The sequence below is a fragment of the Carya illinoinensis genome, chromosome 7 (genome assembly GCF_018687715.1).
Source record: "Carya illinoinensis cultivar Pawnee chromosome 7, C.illinoinensisPawnee_v1, whole genome shotgun sequence".
NCBI lineage: Eukaryota > Viridiplantae > Streptophyta > Magnoliopsida > Fagales > Juglandaceae > Carya > Carya illinoinensis.
The window spans coordinates 29,385,354-29,409,886 of NC_056758.1; the positions used below are offsets into that span (position 1 = coordinate 29,385,354).

Sequence of the window (24,533 nt, forward strand, 5' to 3'; positions counted from 1 at the left end):
ATTTTTTATCTCAAATCTTGTGTTTTGATTTATGTCTATAATGTGAGGCATGTTTATAGAGAAGCAAATGAGACAGCTCATTACCTTGCTAAATATGCAAGAAATGTTGATCGAATCATTATGTGGCAGGATTGTATTCCGGATTTTTTATCTCAAACCTTGTGGTTTGATTTATGTCTGTAATGTCCCTTTTATTAATGAAGTTCTTCGTTTGCTATCAAAAAATTAAAATTAAAAATTATTACTTGGAGGGGTGAGTCGGTGAGACTACAAATTAAATGGTAGCTTGAGAAGTGTTTGTGTATTTTTCCCAAAATTTTGTAAAAATAAAAACAAAAAGAGCACATACAGAATTGGGAGGCCGACTGAAATTCTACCCTCTTGATTGCCCAAAAAAGAAATTCATCACTCTATGGGTATAAAAAATCCTACTTTTCCTTTCGTTTCTCCTTGTATGCTTTATTGTCCAGATAAGGATATTCGGATGGGGCAGACCATAGACCCCATAGAATAACCAAGTGGAGACACAGAAGAAGTGCAGATGAATAAGCATTTGAAGGATAGACATTCCAGCAAATCTCCACACCTATAAATAAAATTAGACTGACACCAAAAAAAAAAAAAAGGATCAGATTGATTATCATTAAAGAAGGAATAATCATGCAAAAACTATTACAATTACGGCAAATGGAAATCGAAAGCACCTACCGCAGTAAAGTAGGGAATGGCGTACGCCACAATAGGTAAGGTAAACTGTAGAAATACCTGCCGCAGACACATGAAAATGAGGGTTCACCACCTTTCCACCTCAAATTATAATGACATGCTCCCATCATAAATAGAAAATCATGTACACTACATTTTAAACGATAATTGTAAGCAGTGTATGATACTTACTGGGGTTTATCCAAGCAGTATCAACAAAAGAGTGAATGTATATGGATTACTTTCTCCAAGAATTGAAGGGAATGCTTAAACAAACATCTACGTAACGAAAACAGAAGGCAGAGAAGTGCAAACTCAGATGGTAAGAAAGGCAGCCCATGGAGAAGAAATTAAATTGTCAAGGTTGACTTTTCCATTTGTAGACCAAAAGGTTAAATACCACTGGTATTTCAGAGCTGATCTAGATTTCCAAAGTCTCACGGAATTGATACGGATGGAAGACAACACATCTTCCATTTCTTACTAGGAGGTAATCTCCTCTTTTAGGCCTTCACTTCCCGAAAAACAGAATTCTCAGTTGTAATAGTATCCCAATGCAAACTGAAGCAACTACGAATTAAGAAAGTGGTGCATCACAAGAAAGGATGCTCAACCATAATGTAAACAGCACCCCTGGCTTGGTACTTACAAATAAAAATGAAAATAGCAACCTGTGCATGGCATAAAGCTTCATGCACAGAAGAAGTTTCTGGAAAATAGGCGATGGATAGAATCAGTTTGCCATGAAGTCAGTCAACTTCCTAACTCTATAACTCTAGACTATACTTCTGCATCCCATGCTGAATGGTTTTGGACTTTTGGGGGCAGTTAATGACTCACATGTCCTGGCAGTGACACGATGCAGTCTATTGATTATAAACCAGCACGATGTAGTCATTGAATCAATACATACCAGCAGCATGGATATTACAAAATAACAGCATCAATTATAAACTCCCTTCAAGGCAGCCCCTAACTTGAAAGGTACTTTTATACTAACGACTGACAACAATGATGTAGAGAAATGGAGGTAGAAAAACCAGAAGTTCACAATGGGAAAAGCTTTTGCTTGATAATTATGAATGCCAAATAAATATTATAGCCATAAAAAAGGAGATCACCCTCAGTTATACAGATGGTACACAGCCCACTAGAAGCAACTGCCTAAGAGTAATGGTAGCACGGGTAATATTAGTCTAGAGTAAGATATAAGAAAAGTCCTTGACATATTTTTTGATGATGAGGAATACTAGAGACAGTGTAACCGCAACACGTCTTTTATACGGTTAAACCGAACCAACATAACACATCCCCATCACACAGATCAGGTAAATCACCGGCTCTTCAATTGATGGGAGTGTGGCCCCTAAAAATTGTTTTCACCCAAGGGTTTAAACCTTGGACTTACACTAAGACCAACGCTCTTACTACTCAAGCCAACCCCTAGAGCTATAATTCGCATGAAGCTTCAAATATATTTCCACGCCAAAATTTTTTTTATTTAATAAATAAAAATAATTGTTAGAAAATATATTTCCACTTCAACATTTTTTTTATTTAATAAATAAAAATAATTGTTAGAAAATATATTTCCACTCCAACATTACAATGAGGTACTTGATATAATTGTTAGAAAATACATAAGCAACCAGCAGTGTTGTTCAGCCACCAAATCAGTGTTGTATAGAAAAGTATTTCATCCATCAAAACTTACCATGAATAGAACTGATAGTGCAAAGATCGAGCGCAAAGAATGCCGATGAAGTTCCCAACAAACATTGTTGTCACAATATCTGGTTTAATTAGGGAAAATTTTAGCATCTAATTCTAGGAAAAGGAGAAAGAGAAAAGAAAAGAGCAAGGAGGTAGAGACGGGGGATCGAGACCAAAAACACACTTAACCTGACTAAAAAGAGAAATAATTCAAAGAGACAGAAACAGACATCCTCCTGATTTCATCTGGAAACCCATCCACTTACGTTCTTTTTTGAGTATCTTGAAGGATGAATTGCTAAAGTCAGATCTCTTCAAAGATAGAAATCTAGAATGCAAAAAGTTGAGAAGCCCCCCTTCATGCCTACAGGTAAACATTAACTAAACATCATCCACTCCATGAACAAACACAACAATTTGGCTGCATCCAAAATACCAATATTCTATGGGAAAAAGCCATCTACAATGCATTATTGCTTCACAACATGGTGTTCACAACCTCATATTTGCAACTCACCCTGAATTACTACTTCAAAACAAGCAAAGTTTTTCCTCAATTCCACGTCCACATTATCATTGCAACTTCCAGTTTCTAACTTATGATGAAAAACATAAGCTATTGTACTTACCTGCACCATCTATAATGAGTGAAAGCCACAAGTAATACAAGGTGAGCAATCAGTAAAGAGACTGCAAATTCCTTCGAAACAAAAAGTGGTTCAGGAATGAACTTGAAGTTCACAGACCTGGCAAAAGAGAGTGAGGGTTATTTTCAACAGAACTCACCTCAATCAATCATGGGAGAAAATTATCTTTAATATTTCAAATAACATCTTTTATTTTTTTATAAGTTATTTCAAATAAAATCTACAAAAGCAAAAATTGGAAATAGAATGTCATTCAAGTCTTTATGATACAGCATAACAAGGTTAGGAAATTATAGAACTGTATTTCACTTCAAAAGGTTTCAGACAAAAGGAACAACTTGAATGGACTAAAACTCTGCATGTAACTAAAATTTGGTGTGTGGTTGTAGCATGATTATTTGATTGAGTAATCACCATACTGACCCATGATCCTTGAGGGTGCATCTGGGATCATCCTCAATTAAATCTACAGGGCCCTAGAATGATTTATAATAACTATCTGAGGCATGCATTGTCAAACACATAAAAAAAGGTTCCAGAAAGTATCTGTTGAACACCATTTCAGAATAATTTAAACTACTCTTTCAATTATTTATGGAGCAAATAAGTACACATTGAGAAAGGTTCTGCAAAACCATAAATTCAGAAGCAAGGTACCAAAAGTGGATGAAGACACGCCCAAGATTGAAAGCTCTGGATATGTAAGCAAACGGATGTGATAGAATGAAAGGTAGTCCCAACAGGATCTGTACAACCATTCACCGTGTGCAAACAAATGAATACCATAGATAATGCCCTCTCTTACAATATAACGGCAGTTGAACTCCAACTCACCTAAGCATGTTGGACCAAAAACATATAAGAATAACGCATACATCCAACTTCCAGAATCCAGCTTTAAAATACTTGCATATTACATGAAGAAAATTTTCAAGCCTACACAGACAACCCCTTAGAATGAGGCTGACAGCGTAATTACCTGCACTAGCGCTGCACCAGCTAAAGCTGATATCACCCCACTAATATCCATAGCCTGTACAAGAAGTGTTCCAGGAACAAACAATGGTTGCTTGAAAAATTTTATTAATATTGGACTACCATTAAGACATTTACGAACAAAAATTACCTTAACCATGAGAAGAAACAAAGGTGGAGCATATAGGAGCACATTCATCTTTATTGAAACAGCCCCACTGTATAAACAAAAAGGAAACAATCAACCCTTTACCATTAAAAAAAAGGTACAGTAAGGAAGCCAAGATGCTACCTGAAAATGATCAACCCTAGATGCCACCTTTTGTAAAGAAATGATGCCAATGAAGCATGAAGTAGCATCATTGCAAAACAGTCATTAAAAAGGCGGAGCACAAAAATAGAGTGGATTCTTTTTGACAGACAAAGTAAGCTAAGAGCCCACCATGGAACCTGTAAGACAAAAGAAGTGAAGCTTATTAAAGCTCAGAAAATACAGACAAGGATAGAGAGAGAGAGAGAGAGGGAGAGAGTTATGAAACCTGTAATGTTTCAAAGCATGAATACTTATTAAAAATTTACTTTCAGCTTAATTTCCAGAAGCCGCTTTCAATTACAGTTTCCCAGTAAGCGAAATCGGTTTTAAGGTTCAAATATCAGACACTTCACTCCATTCAAAAGTTGATGTTGTACACCTATCCCCAAAGATTAAGACATCGAAGCATGCACATGGAACAATAGTTGCTGCAGAACATCTACTCTAAGAGCAGTGAGCAGTATTTAGTCTTCAGTTTAAAAAACCAGATAGCTATAACACCTCAGATACGGAATATGATTAAATTGGTTAATAAAGCATGCAATGCAATTTGATCCTATTATAGGCCACACCTAGAGGAGCTCCAACTACATATTGAAAAAGAGACAGAAATAAAACCACATCAAGTAGCCAAAAAAAGAAAACCAGAGGTCGCCCAACTCAGAGATAAAGAACCTTTGATGTCAAGGCAAAACAAGCCCATGATCATGCATAGGCTCAGCCGCTTAAGCTAAGCACCAAACTTAACCACTGCCCTGGCTAGCATCAAACACTCACTCACTTGCAAACTGACCAATAGAAGCTGATACAAGCTGAGCATAATGGCATACACCACACACAGCCATGTGGACCCATCAACATCGGAGGCATAAATCAGTTGATAAAAAAGAAACTAGATACTAATGTGAGAGACTCTGAAAATAAGTTGATAGCAACAGCACCTGAACAAAAATAGGAATCTTACCTATCAAAATACACAGGAATCTTGTAGGCTTGACTTTCTCAGCCATCCTTTAAAACTTCTTTTTTATAAGCCATCCTTAAAAACTTAATAGAGGATAGATATGAGAGACTCCAATTGACCAGAAAGCTTTACTGATACGAGCCTAATGCTAAATTAACCTAAGAGGGAAAAAGGTAAACTTAATTAGAGGCACTGTCGTGACAACAGACCACCTATCCCGGGCCCAGCAGTCAAAGTTGGCCTGAATCTATGCATAATAGAGAGTCCCATATATTAGACCAAGCCAAGTCCTACAGACATTTTAGACATCTAGAGGACTTTGTTTTTCAAAATTCTGTGAAAAAACCATACCTTTTGAAGGACTAGACAATACTATCACCTTCTTCCCAGCATCCATGTTCCAGAAGCACCATTTAATTGCCTAATAAAACAAACTGTGGTAAACAATCAATCAGACCAAGCTTAAACGCAGTCTATCTCATAGTTCTCCACGCTGCACCTCTCCCCCTCTTCCTTCAGTGCTCAAGTCGATTTAGATCCCTGATCCTCACATCCTTTCACTCCCATCCCTTCCCCCTTCTAACTTTTCGGATGCAGTGAAGGCTCCATATGTCCACAGCTAAGCCTGATTATGCTCCTCAAGCACTTGTTTAAGTAATTCAAATTTCATTAAGAGCACAGCTCACTGTGAAACGGATATTCTCAACTAGCACTAAATATCATATACCAGTAACACTGGCAGCTGCTATCAATTGCCAGACATATCACAATACAGTTTATGGCAACTCACACCACCCTGAAAATGCATGCATTGGTTTGAAAATATACACAATCCAACTATTGAATCTACAGTTATACACCATATATGAACTAATATCTTTTATATAAAAATCCTTCTTTTTGGATTGGCAACAAGTGTCCAGGAACAAAGTCCTAACTAATCTTGTGGGGTGCACATGCTCTCAACTAGGAGTTTCCTACAAGTACACCTCAAGTAATTCAAGAGGAAATTTCACTAGTCCAATGGCCCCTAGAAATTGTTTACACCCAAGGATTCAAACCTTAGACCTAGAAGGAGCATACTACCAACACCAAGGATATTACCACTTGAGCCAACCCCTGGGCATTCAAAATCCAACTAATCTCTTGTATACAGCCCGTGTAATTGGACACATTTTGCATAGATTAATAAAGTTAACTACATATAAAATAAATAAATCAAAATCACTATCAAGCAACCATCAGTGACATAGATGTCTCTTTTTTTAGTTTCATAAGTAATGCAAATCTATGTTACTCTTTTTCAAGTTAAGAGTGACATAAATGTCTCTTAAAGTCAAAATTAGCACTTTATCTTCAACAAAATGGAGCATATTCATACCACATCAGTCTTCATGTAGATGACTAAGACAATTCCCAGATTTATAATGTACAAAAAGCCGAACAAAATCTGCACCACCATAAAAGAATATTAACAATAAGGTAGTCATTTACTGTGGGACATACATGGATATCAATCTAAACTCTTCAATATACAAATGATTTCACTTCAGTATCGAAAGAAAAAAGAGGGGTTGGAGTGGGGGTGAGGGACAGAGGAGGTTACGATATCAGCTTATAATGGCATAACTGCAACCAAAATCACTCCCCTCAATTCAAGTTCTCATAGAAATCCACAGTGCATGACCACTCATTTTACTTTAAAACACATTAGCACAAGTTTTTGGTGCCAAGTGAACCAACTAGGCAGTCATTTTCATTGAGTCAAGCAAATACGAACAACTTCAATTTTATTTTTCAAAATAAAATTGAAGTACCTGAGCTGCAGAGACCTCCCCACCTGTAACATATTGAATTGCAGAATAAATATAGAGAAACCCAGCTGGATAGACCAGAGGCCCTGTGTCCCCTTTCAATTTGCTGTAATCCCTTTCTCCTCCAAGAAACCCACTTACCTGTTTCACAGACAGATCAAACGGTACTGACCCATTTCACCAAAATAAAAGTCATACCAAGCCAGAAAACAAAACTACTCAACACCTCATTTGGTGGTTTAGAACAACCAGACCAAGTTATACAAGGCCTTCAATCGAAACTAATCACCTAACAAACACAAAAGATAAGTGTTAGGGGGAAAATGGGCAACACCAAGCGGGGCCCAATCGCAGGCCTCAAGCACCCCGAACGAGAATGGCCCAACTAACCGCACTCAAGCGAACCGGCGGGGTTTGGACAAGGAGACTTGCGCCCGAAGGAACGACTACTGATTCAGTTGGCACAGGGCAAGTCGGAATCACCCACCCCTCCCTGACGCAATGCTGAGAGGGTTACCGTATTAAATGCAATGAAGTGGCCCCTCAAGGGACATGCCTGTGCCAGGCCCGGAATGCCATAGGGTCCAAGAGAGGACGTCACAGTAAACACGGTGATGTCTCCGTCAGAGCATGGGCAGGCGTCAGATTACCTAGGGAAAGGAAAGGCAGCCACTACGCTCTAAAAAATATACAGCATGCGGGAGGTAAGCCAAACGGTATGATCATCAGTCCAACTATCTCCTCTTCCTTTTTCTATATACCTTCCCTGTAAGAGGACGAAAAGGAACTAACTTTGGCATTGGAGGCTTTCCTGAATACTCAGGGGCCAGTCTGTTCACAGGTATTCAGCAGGACAGTGACCATACCGAAATTGACCTCAACAGCAATACCAAAGAGCCCAATCAGTAGCTCAGAAATAAAAAATAGCGCCTTTAATATGGAATATTATTTATTTCATTCAAAGAATTAGAATTGGATTTTCTGTTTCGTTTTCTCGGGAACGAAACAAAGTCTAAAAAGACTTTGATTTGTTCGTTCGCATACCTGTGACATGTAAGCGTCCCAGTCAATCTTCGTATCTGAAACCAACAATCACAATGTCACAAAAAAAGGGTCATTTCAAGAGAGAACAAAAGAAAGAGATACAGAAAGGAAATGGATTATTTACAGGGAACGTAGGCGATGATGAGAGAGACGAGGATGGAATCGGCCAAAATCAAAGCGAAAGCGAAGGGTACTTGAGGGTTTCTGAACAGTTTGGATGTCGGAGCCGTCGATCTCGGCGAGGGTTTCGCATGCAACGCCGATCGCGCCGCCATGGTTATTTTCTCTGTCGTTGCTCCCAGTCCCAGTACCAGAGAGTAGACGGCGTCGCGGAAGTAGTACGGATCGTTTGAGATGTTATTGGGCTTTAACGGTATCGAAGCTCGGATCGTTTTAGATGTTATTGGGCTTTAACGGTATTCGCAGAATTCATGCGAATTCAGTCGATTGAATTCTGACCTGTTATGAAATAAAAATTAAATAAATATTATTTTTATAATATTATTTTTATTTTAACGGTAACTTTTATTTATAAACATTATAATTGTAAACTATCACTATGCTATATCTAACTTAAGTGGATAAAATAAGAATGATTTTTATGTGTTTGATTTAAAAAGTTATTACAATAATATCAGTCTCCTTGTGCTGTAAACCCAAAGTACATTTGAACTTTTTAGGAGCATTTCTCTAAATTAGTCAATTGCAAAGATTGCATATATAATAACAAGATTTCATTAAACAAATTTTCATAATTAATAAGTTTTTATTGTTTTACATTTTACTTTGCAAACATTCCCTAGAATTTCATCTGGGAGAAATTATTTTTACATGGTCTATATGAAGTTTTTTACACCATTGCATCAGACATTGATCATATAACTACATTCCAGTAGATAAATCATATAACTAAAGTAATTAAAGAATATAAGAATAAGAAAAAATTTATTTATCATACATTTTGTCATCATTCTCTCATCGTCTCATGATGTGACATTAGATGATAGATTCTTAAGTGAAATATAATAAATAGTCTCCAATTATCTAATGCCGCATCATGAGATGATGAGAAGATGATGAGAATTGAAAGGACGAGTAACATAACTCTAAGAATAAAATTCTCATTTACATAAACTACAATATCCAACAAATTGTAGATGAAGTTAAGTACTTGATTAGTTTAACTAACTTACACAATCTAATGCGGAGTGTTTTCGTAGTTGTTTAATAACAATTTCGATTTTGACTTCAAATTCTAAATTTTTTAACTCTAAATTAGAATCAGAGCTAAGACGAAAGATGGAGGAGTGATGACCAGTGGAGCCTTTTGAAATGAAAACCAATTGGATGGTGAAACTTATGCAAATGATAAAAATTCATCACGTGAGAAATCTGACATTATCTATTAAAAAAATATACTCATCATTCCTACACACCACATGTAATTTTTTATTTTTTTATTATCTAACACCTACACTCCAACTCTTCATGTTCTCTTCCTTTTTTTCATTCATTTATTGTAGTTTTTCTTTCTCCCAAAGATCTTGCTGGTGAGATCGATGTAGTGTACCGATCACTTTATTTTGTATTTATTTATTTCTATGTTTTTTATATTAATTTTAAAAAATATATTAAAAAAACATAAAAATTCATAAAAACAGAAAAATACAAAATGAAGTGATCCGTATACATCATCGATCGAAAGCGTAAGTTAAAAAAGCATTATCCATCTCCTAATGCATAATCCATGATCCAATACCAATGCTATCTTGGTACTTGTTAGAGCAATCACATTCTTAATGTTTGGTTAGCCATTTTGCATTTTTAACAACAATTCAAAATATTTACTTTAATTCAGAGTATATGCAAAATAAATAAATGTAAAATATAATTTTGTACAGTGATTCTTTATAGCTAAATAAGTACTAATTTTAGAAAGTATAGTATTGAAAATATGAGATATAGGTTCTCATAAGCAATTTTAAAAAAGAAAAGCATAATACTTATTATTTTACATATAAATTTTGTTGATTATATTATATGCTCTATAAATGTTACATATCTTCTCACCTACACCCTAACCATAAATATTTAGGCAAGATGGATTAGAATTTAAGTTAGGATAATGTTTTATCTACAAAAGGTGGCCACCGATTATACTTTTTTATTTTTTTTAATATATATTTTTTTATTTAATGATTAAAAAATATTTTTAAATGATGTCGTGCTTTTTTTTTTAAAAAATATTAAAATATATATATATAAAATGAAAAAAAAAAAATTGCCTTTTCGGTAGCATTTCTATGTGGACATAGCAGCATCCTTTAAGTTATAACATTGTGAGATGAATCCTATAATATATATTATCATACACTTAAGGGCATGTTCGGATACGTAGAGTATTTTAGAATTTTGTGAATAGTAATGAAATGATTTGAATGAATATATTTTATTAGATTTTAGAAAATGAGAAAAAAATTAACTAAAAATATATTTTAAAATAAATACTGTATCGAAGTTTGTAAAAGTGAATAAATAAAGTTAAAAAAGTTAATATAAATTTTTAATATTATTTTTATTTTAAAATTTGTAAAAGTTGTATCGATTTTTATGTTTGACTAATTATTAGATAAAAAAATAGGAATTTAAAATTAAAAAGTGTTTTATATTTAAGTGATATTGGGAATGAAGTTATAAAAAATTTTAAGTTTTTGAGATATTTTCATGTTTATCAAACTTACCCTAAATCTTTTTATTTTTTATAATACCAAATATTTCATAAATATCTCTCTCGGCCTTTAAAGATTCTAAATAAACTGCAAGATTCTTTTAAATCGCGAGTGTCCAGCATCTAAGTTATAGTGAGTATGAAGACTAATGTGCTCTCACACAATTTTACCGTTCCATACTCTTATAGCACTCTCATTAGTTTCTTTATCCAATTTTTTAAAATATATTATTAAAATATATTTTTTTATTTTAGATATTAATTTTTATAATATATCATATATCAGTTTATTTATTTTTTCTCTATATCATTTAAATATTCTTTTTTAATATTTTTATTCATTTCAAATATTTCTTCTAACTACTAATAATATGCTCATATATATTGATATTTGCAATATCTCCCTGTGTATAATATCATATAATTATTTCATATTTTAGATTAATTCAAATTTATAAGCCAAATCAAAATTAAAATTGACTCAAAATATAAAAAAGAGATTATATATTTGTAAGACTATCATTCATTTTCGATAATTGTGAAAGAATATTCTCAAGATTTTCTTAGACATATTATGAGAATATCCATTTTTGATAATTGTGAAAGAATTTTCTCAACATATTCCTAAGTATATTTTGAGAATATACCTTAGTTTCGTATACTCAAAACTTCATCTATAAATAAGATCATTTGTTTTAAAATTTTACCAACATTATCATTTCCTTTTCTTTACACAATTCTTCTAGTTCACCTTTCCATACACTCTTATGGATTCTGTCTTTGAGATTTTGACTCTTCATCGTCTAATGATGAGTCGACATTAATTTTAATTCTTGCCATGAACGAAGAACACTTGGATAGTCGTAAATTTCTATGGATGTTAAGGAGTATTGATTGCATATATTGGAAATAGAAAAATTATCAAAGTTCATATAAAAGAATGCATTGTGGTCATATTCATGAACCAATGATAATTTTTGAAACTGTAGCGTCATACTATATTTGGATATGACATACATTTTTTGGATTACCGGGCTCTCATAATGATATTAATGTACTAGAACATTATTATGTTTTTAAAGAGTTTGCTGAAAGATGTGCTCCTAAGGTTAACTACTCAATTAATGAAAATGACTACATAATGAAATATTATTTTGCTGATGATATATATCCTTAGTAGTCAACATTTTTCAAAACAATTCATACTCCACAGGGAAGTAAGAAAAAATATTTTGATGCAGCTTCAGAGTTTGCAAAGAAAGATGTAGAATTGGCATTTGAAGTGCTTCAAGCATAATTTGAAATTATAAGCAAACATGCGACCTGGGTAGTATTTTTTTTTTTTTTTTTTTTTTTTTTTTTTATGGTCAAATGCTAAAGAAACGTATGATGGCATGCATAATTTTGCATAATATGATTGTAGAAGATAAGTGACATTCATATTTTCGAGTAGAAGACTTCATTGGATGTCATCTTATGATCGCTAAATTATCCTGTATCCATTTTGAAGGTTTTAATTCCAATTATTGAAAGCTTTGTGCTTTATTGAGTTCTTGGTTATTTTCCTTCTTAATGAACTTAATCCCTTTACTTTTCAGGTTATGCTAGGGAGCTTTTTTGGGAACATAATCGGATCTCTCACACCAAACATGAGCATACAAAATTGAGGATTGAATTGATATATTCATAGACTTTTCAAGCAAGTGTGGCCTTAATCTCTAAGATGAGTTATCTCCTTGGTAAACATTTAGTCAATATTCCGTATAAATTGACAAGTATCGAGCTTTTCTTGTCTATGAAAGAGGTAAGGAAAATTAATTATAATTTCTTTTTCTTGAGTTTTTAAACTTCCAGGTGAATTTAGTCATTATTGATTATGTTCATTTGATGTTCATATTTGCTTGGTTATGATTGATGTGGATTTTTTGGTATTGCAATGTAATATATGTGTTTTTTTTTTCTTAAATGGGTTTGATTTAGACTAAATAAGATTATAGGGGGTAGTTCTGACTGATGGTGGATGGTAGATGTTGGACTGTACTCCGATTTGTATTATGATTCATCTGTTTTAATATTTTCCATTCTTATAGTTCACATTTAGAAAGAACACCACTTTATTATTGTATGAGTAATTAAATTTTTAGCTTGAACAATGAAAGAAAGAACAAAAATGGGATACCAAAGTAGAAATGAACATGGTATGGTCAGGGGTCAAGGAAGACTTCGTGTTATATCACACACATATATATGCACAGTAGAAGAATAAATTTAATGTATTCCTCAAACTTATTTTCTGCAGTCGTTCCATGAGTGTACCAAGTTTATAAAGCTCTAATCAATTCAAGATTGTCTCCACATGGTAGGTGAGTGTACTACATAGATAGTCTAGGGCCATACACTCAAACACAGAACTTAGATGCCCTTTTTCATGAAAAACTAGTTTTTTAAAGAGAAATGTTATTGTATGTGTACTTGTTTTTGGGGTATATTTTCAACAAAGGTTAAGGACTATATCTGTGACGCCCCCAAATCCCCACGCCCGAACACGGGGAAATTGAGACGTCCGGATGGTGACAACCCGGGTCACCATCCCATCGACGGGTGCCGAGTGTGTGCAAGGCAACAGATGTGTACAGAGAAACACGCAGCGGATAAAGAAAGTCATAACTAAGTACCAGAATTTCTCTTAACGTAATACAAGCTGTTTAAAACGTATATAGATAAATATTACAAAACACGAATACAGTTTTAAACAAATATAAAGATAGCATCAGCAACCCGGCGGAGCCGCATCCTCGGGCTCAGCCTCCTCCTCTTCGTCCTCTAACTCTGCACCAAAAGCTACGGAACCACGAATGGTACCGCAGGTAAGTAAAACCCAAACACTACCAGATAAAAACACATAAAACTCATACAAGATGCATGAAACATGCCCAATGCACAAAGCCCACAAAAACCCAAGTTTTCCACACACGCCAAAAACCCATTTGGCCCAAAAGCATATCCTTTCTGAAAAACATGCCAAAAGTCACATTTGGCCGCCAAAAGTCCATTTGGCCCAATATCTCGCCGGAAGTCCATCCGGCCCAATATCTCGCCAGAAGTCCATCTGGCCCACACCAAAAGTCCCATTTGGCCTCATAAACCATTATCCAATTTTAACCGTATGCACCATGACCTCCCCTAGGGGTCACCCGCACACCCTGGCTCCGGTGTCACACCGTAGAGTACCACCACGCATGTGACACCTAACGAGCGATGCCCAGTTCCGCGCCTCCCGCGCGTGCGTAGCCAAGCATCCTCTAGCCCTCGCCAGCGAAGGGCCACGGAGTCGGTGAGTAGGGCGATGCCCGGTTCCGCGCCCGGCGCGTTCGTAGCCAAGCATCCCCTAGCCCCACTCCCGTCATCTCTCTCGACAACTCAGGGGACATCACTCAGTTTATTCCGCTCCCGAGTGACCAGAGGAGCTCCACCGAGATAATAACCCATCCCGGCTTGGGCTCGTGATACACACGCACCCGTAAAACCACTCACGCCAATACACAGGCTTTTCACACGTGAACAAAAACACACATGCATGCACCATGAAATGCCAAATCAATGCATAATAAAATAACCAACCAACATAATCAATTAAACAGACAACTCCGTCCTCCATCCATCCGACCCCCGAAACTCCTCGGACTCAGTCCGGAATCAACAACCAACAACAGTAAAATATTGAATGAGCAATATATATTTAAATCTGAAAATAGGGTTTGGAAAATACTTACAGCGCTATACGGAAATTTTAGAAAACAAGCGGCGTTGCAAGCAGCGGAAAAACAGCAACGTCACAGTGAAAATTCACTGTGGCCGTGGGTCTGAAAAACTCACTTTTGAACGGGGACAAACTAGGACACGAGATTGATGGGGGATGGTCAATGGATGGTTGTGAAGCTAATGGAAGTGACGGACGGCCGTGGGTGGCGGCGGAATGGCCGGAAATGGCCAAAAAGAGCAAATCGGAAAACAAGCTCGTGGGAGCTGCTCCGGTGGTCGTTGGAGGCCGGAAATGGGTGGGTTAGGACGGCAAGGGACCGGTAATGAAGTGGTGAAGAAATGGTGGCCGGAGGTGGAGCGACGGCGGCGGATCGGAGTGAAATCCGTGGAGGCTTGTTGGGCTTTTTCCGGCCAAATGGCCGGCCGGTTGGGGGTGGTTTTCGGTGGGGAGGCGCACCGGAGGGAGGGGAAGAAAATGGGACCGGTGGGGGTCCGGTTGGTGGCCGGACGGCGTTGGGCTGGAGGAGAGAGAGAGACGACGCGGGGGAGAGGGAGGAAAGAGAGAGCTCGGGGGGGGGAGAGCCGATCGGGGAGAGAGAAAAAGAGAGAAAAAAAGAAAAGAAAAGAAAAAAAAGAAAGAAGAAGAAAAAAAAAAAAGGAAAAAGAAAAAGAAAGGAAAAAGGGAAAAGATGTAGGGAAAAGATGAGGTCCAATCCTCATTTCGGAAAGCAAAACTAACCCGCCAAAAAGATTAAAAACCACAAAACAACTAAATAAAACGCAACATCAAATAAACTAAATTAAATTGAAAACCAATTTTAAAAACGCGAATAAATTAAAATAAATAGCTAATATATTAATTAAAATAAAAACAAATATTACAGCGAAAATACACTCAAAAACGGGTCATCACAATATCTCCAACCGTGCAACCTATGGCTAGGCATTAAACCCAACCATCAATGACTATAAAGTGGTTTTTTGGCTACTTCATTATTCAGGTGTAACTTTGGAATAATAATAGGTTTTATTACCTAGCAACCAAGGGTGAAGAGAGTGCTCATTAATGGTGCCCCTACGCTCTTTATTACATCTCATATTTGTACATAGTGGATACGGCCTTAGGCTTGCATATTTTAATGTGCTCTCAATATTGTTCATGCTAGCAAATAAATTGTTCAACAACGAATTACATCTGCAAAAGAAATGTGGGAATACTATACCAAATCTCTTTGAGAGAAGACCAACATAGCAGCATCTTTAGAATGTCTCTTCATTCCCTAGATTCATTCGATCGCATCTGATCAAGGCTCTTTTTTTTTTTTTTTGGTCCTTCTTGAGTTTAAGAAACCCATAATATGCTTGATCACCTCTAAACCATGTGAAACACAAACTTTGTTGCTTCCACATTCTAGCACCAAAATGTGACATCAGCAAACACAAAAGAAAATGTATTGTCAAATTGTCTTCTCTTCACCCTCATGTTCAACTTTGGCCTAACTACTTTTCCAACAATACGTCTTTAAACCAAATCAATCATAGTCTTAGATAATAATATGCTAGAGTAGTATACATCAAAAATCTATCTTAGAACATAGTCAAAGGTAAATAAGGGCACCTATAAATAAGAATGGGACACTATATGTGTGTTTAACCCAAGTCCCTCCATTTGCTCACCTCCAAGATGCCAAAGTGGATCTTGCCTCTAGCTAACTACAAGCTATGTCGATTATGGGGTGTCCATGCATAGTCCTCTTAATATAATAAATCTCATCTTAACTCTCACTAAGACGACATATTTTTATATAATTCAACATATCCCTTTTGAACAGGTACCAAAAGACACAATGTTTCATCTTTGCTTACTACCTCTTTGTAGTGTCAAAGGTGATCACTAGTATGAGTGAGTAAATTTAAACCTATTGACATACATATAAAAATCGTGTCATATGATAAGGATAACTTTTAAAAACATATTCTATTACATTAATATCCCAAAAATGTTTATATTAATTTGTCTATTAAAATAGAAAATTACAATTACTATATATAGATGGGACATATTAAAGACAAGAAAAAGACGAGAATGCCTTATTTTTAGGATTTTTTGAACCCAAGATGTATGTTTTCATGTGTGAAATATTTTTTCCACCATTCTCTTATACAAAGTGAATAGTGCAGATGAGTTGAGTTTTATCTTGGGTTGCCTTATTCCAATTACCTATAAAAGCAATACGAACAAAACAAGGAGAAACAAAAGCAATTGATAGAGTAAATCAAATGCTAAAAGAATTAACAAAAAATAAAATAGGTGAATGCATCTACCTTAAAAACTATAAAGGTTGATACAGATGATAGCTTAGAAGAAGCGTTTTTTTAAACTACTTCTATCAAAGTAAGTTGGAAAATTTTCAACATCTAGAACTAAACAAAATAAAAAGTACAAGACAACCCAACAAGCCTAACAAAAAATTGGTATCCTAGACCAACACATCTAGATATCCAATTTGAAGAAATAGGCTTTTAAAGTCAATTTTCAATATTTTTGCATAAAATATAAGATAGAACGTAGATTGTTTTTCTGAATAAGAAATCATTAATAAACTTCAACACATGACAATGGTAGCTAGCAAGTATTTAGTCAACCAAGAAATAAAATAACCAGAAGTAGTAGATCTACTCACAGACTCTTCAATAATTTAATACCTTTGTAAATGAGGTAAACAATAAGAGAAATGCTTTGGGTCCCAAATTGTGTACCGATTTTTTTTTTTTTTTACCTTAGTGATTAAGTAAATATTTCTTAGTGTTTTGTGAATTCTTTTATTTTAAAAAAAAATATTTAAGAATCTCAAAAAGATGAATGAAAAAAAATCAAAAATCGAAAAAAAAGGCAGCATTCAGTGACTATTCGGGATAAATATTCAGTAAGTGTAGCAGGAGTCAAACAATAAATATAATATGTAAAGCAGATAGACAATAAACATAATAGGCAAAGAATATATATATATATACACCTTGAAATATAAATTTTATTGAAAATAATAAAATTACTTACAATTTTTTACTTTTCTTGAATACATGATTTAAAATTTGTACTTTAATTCGAACGAACAATGATATATAAGAAAAATAAGGAATGAGTTGCTCTTTAATTCTCTCTCTACAATTCGCTCTCGATTATTGATATTTTTCGTCATGCATTCTCTGTTCATTGATTCTTCTTTTCTTAAAGCTGGGAATGCCATGAGAACTTCTTCGACTTTGGTTTTTTCTTTTACATCTATTAAATTATTTTCCTTTTAACTTGGCAGCACAAGAGTGCTTTGAAGATTCTTGCAACTGTAGCTTTGTTTTTTTTCTATCAAATTATTTTTTCCTTTTGATTTTGTAACACCAAAAGTTTCTTGTCTTGTAGTTCTAGCACCCAAAACTTTCACAAACTTGAGTCAAATTTGATTACGAGGGAATGCACTCTTTATAAATAGTATTTTGTCAGATTTTACTATTTCATAAATAGTATCCGTGATATGATTTTTCTGCTACATTTTTACTTGCCACATTCTCTTCCTCTATGGAAAAAATTACAATATGAAAGTAAAGAAAAAGATGAGACTAACTTAAATTCAAGATTTTTGACAAAATTTTACCACAAAAACAAAGACGAGAAATGGTTAGAAAAAACAGACATCTTGGATTTCCTTCTTCATCTTTTCTTTTATTCCTATTGCTTTTACTTGTTACATTCTCTTCCTTAGTGAGGTATTTATGTTTCTATTTTTTATGGTCAACAATTGGGAATATATAGGTTCTTCTAAATATGTTTGTGTTGAAAAATTTTGTTCTTATTTTTTCATGTTTCAAATCTAGCTTTATAATATGAAATAGTTACATGAGATTCACTTTTGACTACCAAATAATTAAAATGGAATTGTTGGAGTTCATCTTAACTCATAGAGAAAGTTACTTGATCACATATGACATTGAATGGCTTGGAGGTCAAGGAAGAGACTTTGAAATTGGTGGATTTAAACTTGAGTTTATGATGAATGCGAGACATAGATGCTCTTAATAATTTAATAACTTTGTAAAGAAGGTAAACAATAAACATAATATGTCAGCAACTAGACACTAAACATACTTTGAAATATAAATTTTATTGAAAATAGCAAGATTACTTACAATCTTAGGCTTTTATCAAATATATGACTTGAAGTTTCAACTTAAATTCAAACAAATAGGGATACAATGGAAAAATAAAGAAGGGGTTTCCCTGTGGTTTCCTCACTTTACAATTCGCTCTCGGTTATTATATTTTTTATTATTCCTTCTTTATTCATTGATCATTCTTTTTATATAGTCAAAAATATTCTAAGGATTCCTCCAATTGTGGGTTTTTCTTTTACTTTTGTCAAAATGTTTTTTTGATTTAGCAGCATAAATTGCTCTCAAAGTTCATGAGACTATCATTTTGCTTTTTCTTTTGTCAAATTATTTTCTTTTTGATTTGGTAGCACCAAAAGTTTCTTATCTTGTAGTAATTATCTCTAGCACCCAAAACTTCTATAGACTTGAGGCGAACGTGGTCACAGGAGATGCATTGTTGATTAATTCTACTTTATCAGATTTTACTATTTCATTAATAGTGTTTGTGACTTGATTTTTCTGCTACATTTTTACTTGTCACATTCTATTCCTCCATGGAAAAAATTACAAGAAAGTAAAGGCAAAGATGAGAATGACTTACATTCAATATTTCCTACAAAATTTTGTCAAAACAGCAAAGGTGAGAAATGGTGAGAAAAAGTACACATTTGGGTTTCCTTCTTCATCTTATCTTTTATTTTTATTACTTTTACTTGTTACTTTCTCTTCTTTAGTGATATATTTATGTGTCTAGTTAACAATTGAGAATTTATAGGTTCTTCTAAATCCATTTGTATTAAAGAATTTTGTTCATATTTTCAGACCTTGTTGTATAACATAACGTACCTATATAAGACTCACTTTTGACTACCAAATAATTAAAATAGAATTGTTGGTGTTCATCTTGAATCACAGGGAAAGGTACTTGGCTGCATATGACATTGAGTAATTTTGAGGTCAAGGAAGATACTTGAAAATTTGTGGGTTTCACTTTAAACTTGAGTTTATAATGAAGGCAAGGCATGGATGCTCTTAATAATTTAATAACTCTATTAGAACATTAGTAGTGGGCTCAACAAAGTTAAATTTTAGCCAAAGAATAACTAAAGTGCAAGATAAAGTGTAACAATAGACTCAACAAATGAACAGTAATTTTAGCCAAAGACTATATGGTTGGCCAAATATGTTAAGCCAAATGGACTAGCTAAATAGTATTTTTCAACTAAAATATTATCTTCCTGCTTCTTTCCCACACAAAGAAATAATGAAAAACAAACACAGACGCTGCTTCTTTATCATCCTCGCCACTTTGAACTCCGTTTGTTTTTTTGTTTTTTTGTTTTTTTTCACTTTTGGGTTGTGGTTTTGACTTTTGAGAGTTTGTTTACGGTGCGAATACAACATTAAACTATAATACAACCATAATATTTAATATAATCATATTCAAATTACAATTAAAATTAAAATAATAAAAAGTTTAAAATCAATATTTTAATAGAATAGTGAAAGATTTGTTGAGCCTATTATTTGGTATTGTAAAAAGTGACTAGCTAAAATTTGTAAAAGGGAATTTTCTAACTAAAGTTTAACTAAAGTTTGTTGAGGCCACTACTAATGCTCTTAAGAAGGTAAACAATAAACATAATATATAAAACAAATAGACACTAAACATACTTTGAAATATAAATTTAATTAAAAATAGTAAGATTACTTACAATCTTAGGGTTTTATCAAATATATGACTTAAAGTTTACACTTAGGTTCAAACGAATAAGGATGTATGAGAAAAATAAAGGAGGGGTTTCCCTGTGATCTCCACATCTTACAATTTGCTCTTGGTTTTTATATTTTTTGTCGTTCCTTATTTATTCATCTATCATTCTTTTTATAGAGCTGGAAATACTCCGAGGATTCCTTCAACTATGGTTTTTTCTTTTTTTTCTATCAAGATTTTTTGTAATTGGTAGCGTAAACTGCTCTAAAAGTTCCTGCAGCTATTGTTTTCCTTTTCTTTTGTCAAATTATTTTCCTTTTGATTTGGCAGCATCAAAAGTTTCTTGTCTTGTAGCAATTATCTTTAGCACTTAAAACTTCTGCAGACTTGAGGCGAACATGGTCACAGGATGATGCATTGTTCATGAATAGTACTTTATCAGATTTTACTATTTCATAAATAGTATCCGTCACTTATTTTTCTACTACATTTTTACTTGTCACCTTCTCTTCCTCCGTGGAAAACAAGAAAAAAATAAAAGAAATATAAGAATAACTTACGTTTAGGATTTTTGACAAAAATATACTAGAAAAGCATAGACAATAAATGTTAAAAAAAGTAGACATCTTGGGTTTCCTTCTTCATCTTATCTTTATTTATATTGTTTTTGCTTGTTACCTTCTCTTCCTTAGTGAGATATTTATGTGTCTACTTTTTATGGTTAAAAATTGAAAATTTATAGTCTCTTCTAAATTTGTTTGTGTTGAAGAATTTTGTTCCTATTTTTCCATATTTCCAAACTTGGTTGTATAACATGAAGTACTTATATGAGACTCACTTTTGACTACTAAATAATTAAAATGGAATTGTTGGAGTTCATCTTGAATCATATGGAAAGCTACTTGACTACATATTACATTGAGTAATTTGGAGGTCAAGGAAGATAATTAGTGAGTTAAACTTGAGTTTATGATGAAGGCAAGATATGGATGCTCTTCTAAATTTATTAACTCTGTAAAGAAGGTAAACAATAAACATAATATGTAAAGTAACTAGACACTAAACATATTTTGAAATATAAACTTTATTGAAAATATTAATATTACTTATAATTTTAGGCTTTTATCAAATATATGACTTGAACTTTCAACTTTGATTCAAATAAATAGGGATACATGAGAAAAATAGGAAGGGGTTTCCTTTTGATTTCCTCTATTTACAATTCACTATTGGTTATTAAGGGTGTAAATGGTCCAGTGTGGTTCGGTTCAAGGGGATCATGGACTGAAAAAGTAAAAGTTTGGTCCACCATTTTTCCAGACCAAACCACCCCTAAGCATAGGACTAGACAGTTAACTATCGATCCACTTGGTCCATATCGATTCGGGCGAGTTTAAAATGGGGCCCCTATCATACAAAAAGCTCATCACTCCATTAGTATACCAAAAAGCACAAAATGTGTATTTTAAGCCCATTAGTATATTAAAAATAAAATAAAATAAATTAAAAAACCTACAATGTTTATGATTTTGAATAATTCAACTATCTAGCTTTATTAGCACATTTTGTCCTTAAAAATAGTATAAAAAAGTTGAAAAAATTATCAAAATTATCCATACCCATCCATTCTCCATAACAAAGTTAAAAACTAAAAAATAAATAGAGAAAATCAAGTTGAAAAATGCAGTATCATCCAAACTCTAAATAAAAGAAAAACAAAATAGAATATGTATCTTTGCATATAATATTATGAATCTCTGCATAAAATATTATGAATTTATGATTTATCATGAGTCATATGATATATTAGTTAATTGATAATATGTTAATATTTATATATTTAACATTTTATATTGTAAATGGTGATAGTTTAGATTAAAAAAAATACATAATTCACTTATACAACTACTATATAAAATAATATTTAAAAATATATATTTATAATTCGGTCGGTCTGGGGTGAAAGAACCCCACACTGAGAATGGACAGATTCCCAAAATCTCCTTACAACTAAAACTGAAAGCAACTATTTAGCATTTTGTTCCGATTCAATCAGTTTTTCCACTCCAAACTGAAAAATCTTCACCCCTATTGGTTATTGATATTTTTCCTTGTTCATAATTTATTCATATATTCTTCTTTTTATAGAGCTTGAAATCTTCTAAGGATTCCAATAGGTGCGATTTTTTCTTTTTACTCTGTCAAATTTTTTTTTTGACTTGGCAGCATTAAATGCTCGAAAAATTCCTACAGCTGTTGTTTTGCTTTCTGTTTTGTCAAATTATTTTCCTTTTGGCTTGGTAGCACTAAAAATTTCTTGTCATGTAGTAATTATCTCTAGCATTCAAAACTTCTGCAAACTTGAGGTGAGATTGGTAATGGAGTGATGCATTGTTCATTAATAGTACTTAGTCATATTTTACAATTCCATGAATAGTGTCTTGACTTGATTTTTTTACTACATTTCTACTTGTCACATTCTCTTCCTCCGTGGGAAAAATTACAACAAGAAAGAAAATATAAAGATAAAAATGACTTATGTTCAAGATTTTTAACAAAATTTTGTCAAAAAAGCAAAGATGAGAAATATTCACAAAAAACAAACATCTTAGGTTTCCTTCTTCATCTTGTCTTTTATTTTCTTTTCCTTATTAAGATGTTTTGTGTATATTTTTTATGATTAACAATTGAGAATTTATAGGTTCTTTTAAATCTATTTTTGTTGGGAAATTTTGTTCGTCTTCTTCCATGTTGTCAAACCTAGCTATATAACATGGAATACTTATGTAAGATTCACTTTTGGCTACCAAATAATTAAAATATAATTGTTGAAGTTCACCTTGAGTCATATGGGAAGATACTTAACCACATATAACATTGAGCAACTTGGAGGTCAGGGAAGATACTTTGAAATTGGTGGGCTTAAACTTGAGTTTTTGATGAAGGCAAGACATAGATTCTCTTAATAACACCTTATAAAAAATGTAAACAATAAACATAATAGCATATAAACAATGAACATACTTTGAAATATAAATTTTATTGATAATATTAAGATTACTTACAATCTTAGATTTTTTCCAAATACATGATTTGAAGTTTTAACTTGGATTCAAAGACAGGGGATACATGAGAAAAATAAGATAGGGGTTTCTCTCTAATTCTCTCTTTACAATTCGCTCTTGGTTACTAATATTTTTTGCCATGCCTTTTTTCTTCATCAAATCTTCTTTTTATAAAGTTTGGAATGCTCTAAAAATTCCTCTAGCTGTGGTTTTTTCTTTTTCTTCAATCAAATTATTTTCTTTTTTACTTAGCAACATGGACTGCTCTAAAGATTCTTACACATGTCTTTTTGTTTTTTCCATTTAATGGTAGCATCAAAAGTTTCTTGTCTTGTAACAATTATTTCTATCACCCAAAACCTCTATAGACAAGGCAAATTTGATCAAGGGGCGACACACTATTCATGAATAGTAATTTATTGTATTTTACTATTCTAAGAATACTATTGATGACTTGATTTTTCTACTATATTTTTATTTGTTACCTTCTCTTCCCAAGTTTAAAAACCTTCACCGAGGTAGGAATAGGGATATTGTGCTTATTGGAAAACCTTACTAAGTCGTGAATTAGACTTAATCTTAAGAGTGTGACTTTGTCTAAGCTTTATTAAGGACTCATTTTCTTGTTCTTGTTCTTGGCTCATTTTATTACATTCCTTCATTTTGTAGTAGATCTTTTTTTAAAAGGTCATCCTTGGTCTTGACATCGATCATGGATAAAGTCATGAGTGTCTGAAGTCCTACTTTCCCTACAATGAACTTGGTTTGTCTTTTGGTGTTGGGAATTTTTCTGAGCTTGTAAAACTAATATGTGAAAACTTGAATTGATCTCACAATTTTACATAAACTTTCGTATACAATTATCTCATTATTTGGCAAATTCTCATTTCAGGATCCAATAGACTTTATTCTTAATTATGAGAAGGAGAGAAGTAGGAAATTA

The 24,533-nt window shown here is 33.4% G+C and overlaps 1 protein-coding gene across 3 annotated transcripts; it reads right to left on the reverse strand.

Annotated features, from left to right (window-relative positions):
- Positions 1 to 262: 262 nt before the first annotated feature.
- LOC122316532 (dol-P-Man:Man(5)GlcNAc(2)-PP-Dol alpha-1,3-mannosyltransferase) lies at positions 263 to 8,552 on the reverse strand. 3 transcript variants are annotated; one of them, XM_043133132.1, is made up of 13 exons: positions 8,300 to 8,550; positions 8,176 to 8,210; positions 7,135 to 7,272; positions 6,699 to 6,767; positions 4,333 to 4,490; positions 4,192 to 4,258; positions 4,045 to 4,098; positions 3,723 to 3,811; positions 3,048 to 3,164; positions 2,685 to 2,782; positions 2,420 to 2,498; positions 709 to 765; positions 263 to 603 (listed from the first exon to the last, which is right to left on the reverse strand). In XM_043133132.1, exons 1-13 carry the CDS (start codon positions 8,448 to 8,450, stop codon positions 429 to 431), a joined length of 1,287 nt encoding a protein of 428 aa, XP_042989066.1. In that variant the 5' UTR covers positions 8,451 to 8,550; the 3' UTR covers positions 263 to 428. The 3 variants fall into 3 exon arrangements, 2 of the variants coding, with proteins under 2 accessions (XP_042989066.1, XP_042989067.1); XM_043133133.1 differs by lacking the exon at positions 6,699 to 6,767; XR_006244265.1 differs by lacking the exon at positions 263 to 603 and having other exon boundaries at positions 708 to 765; positions 2,608 to 2,782; positions 8,300 to 8,552.
- Between the last annotated feature and the right edge of the window lie 15,981 nt (positions 8,553 to 24,533).

Bases quoted from the DNA above. Each gene is read 5' to 3' on its own strand.
- LOC122316532 (XM_043133132.1), bottom strand. From the start codon at position 8,450: ATGGCGGCGCGATCGGCGTTGCATGCGAAACCCTCGCCGAGATCGACG. The intron at 8,211-8,299 runs GTAAATAATCCA...TGTTGGTTTCAG, and splicing joins CATCATCGCCTACGTTCCCT to ATACGAAGATTGACTGGGAC. The intron at 7,273-8,175 runs GTATGCGAACGA...TCTGTGAAACAG, and splicing joins GGGACGCTTACATGTCACAG to GTAAGTGGGTTTCTTGGAGG.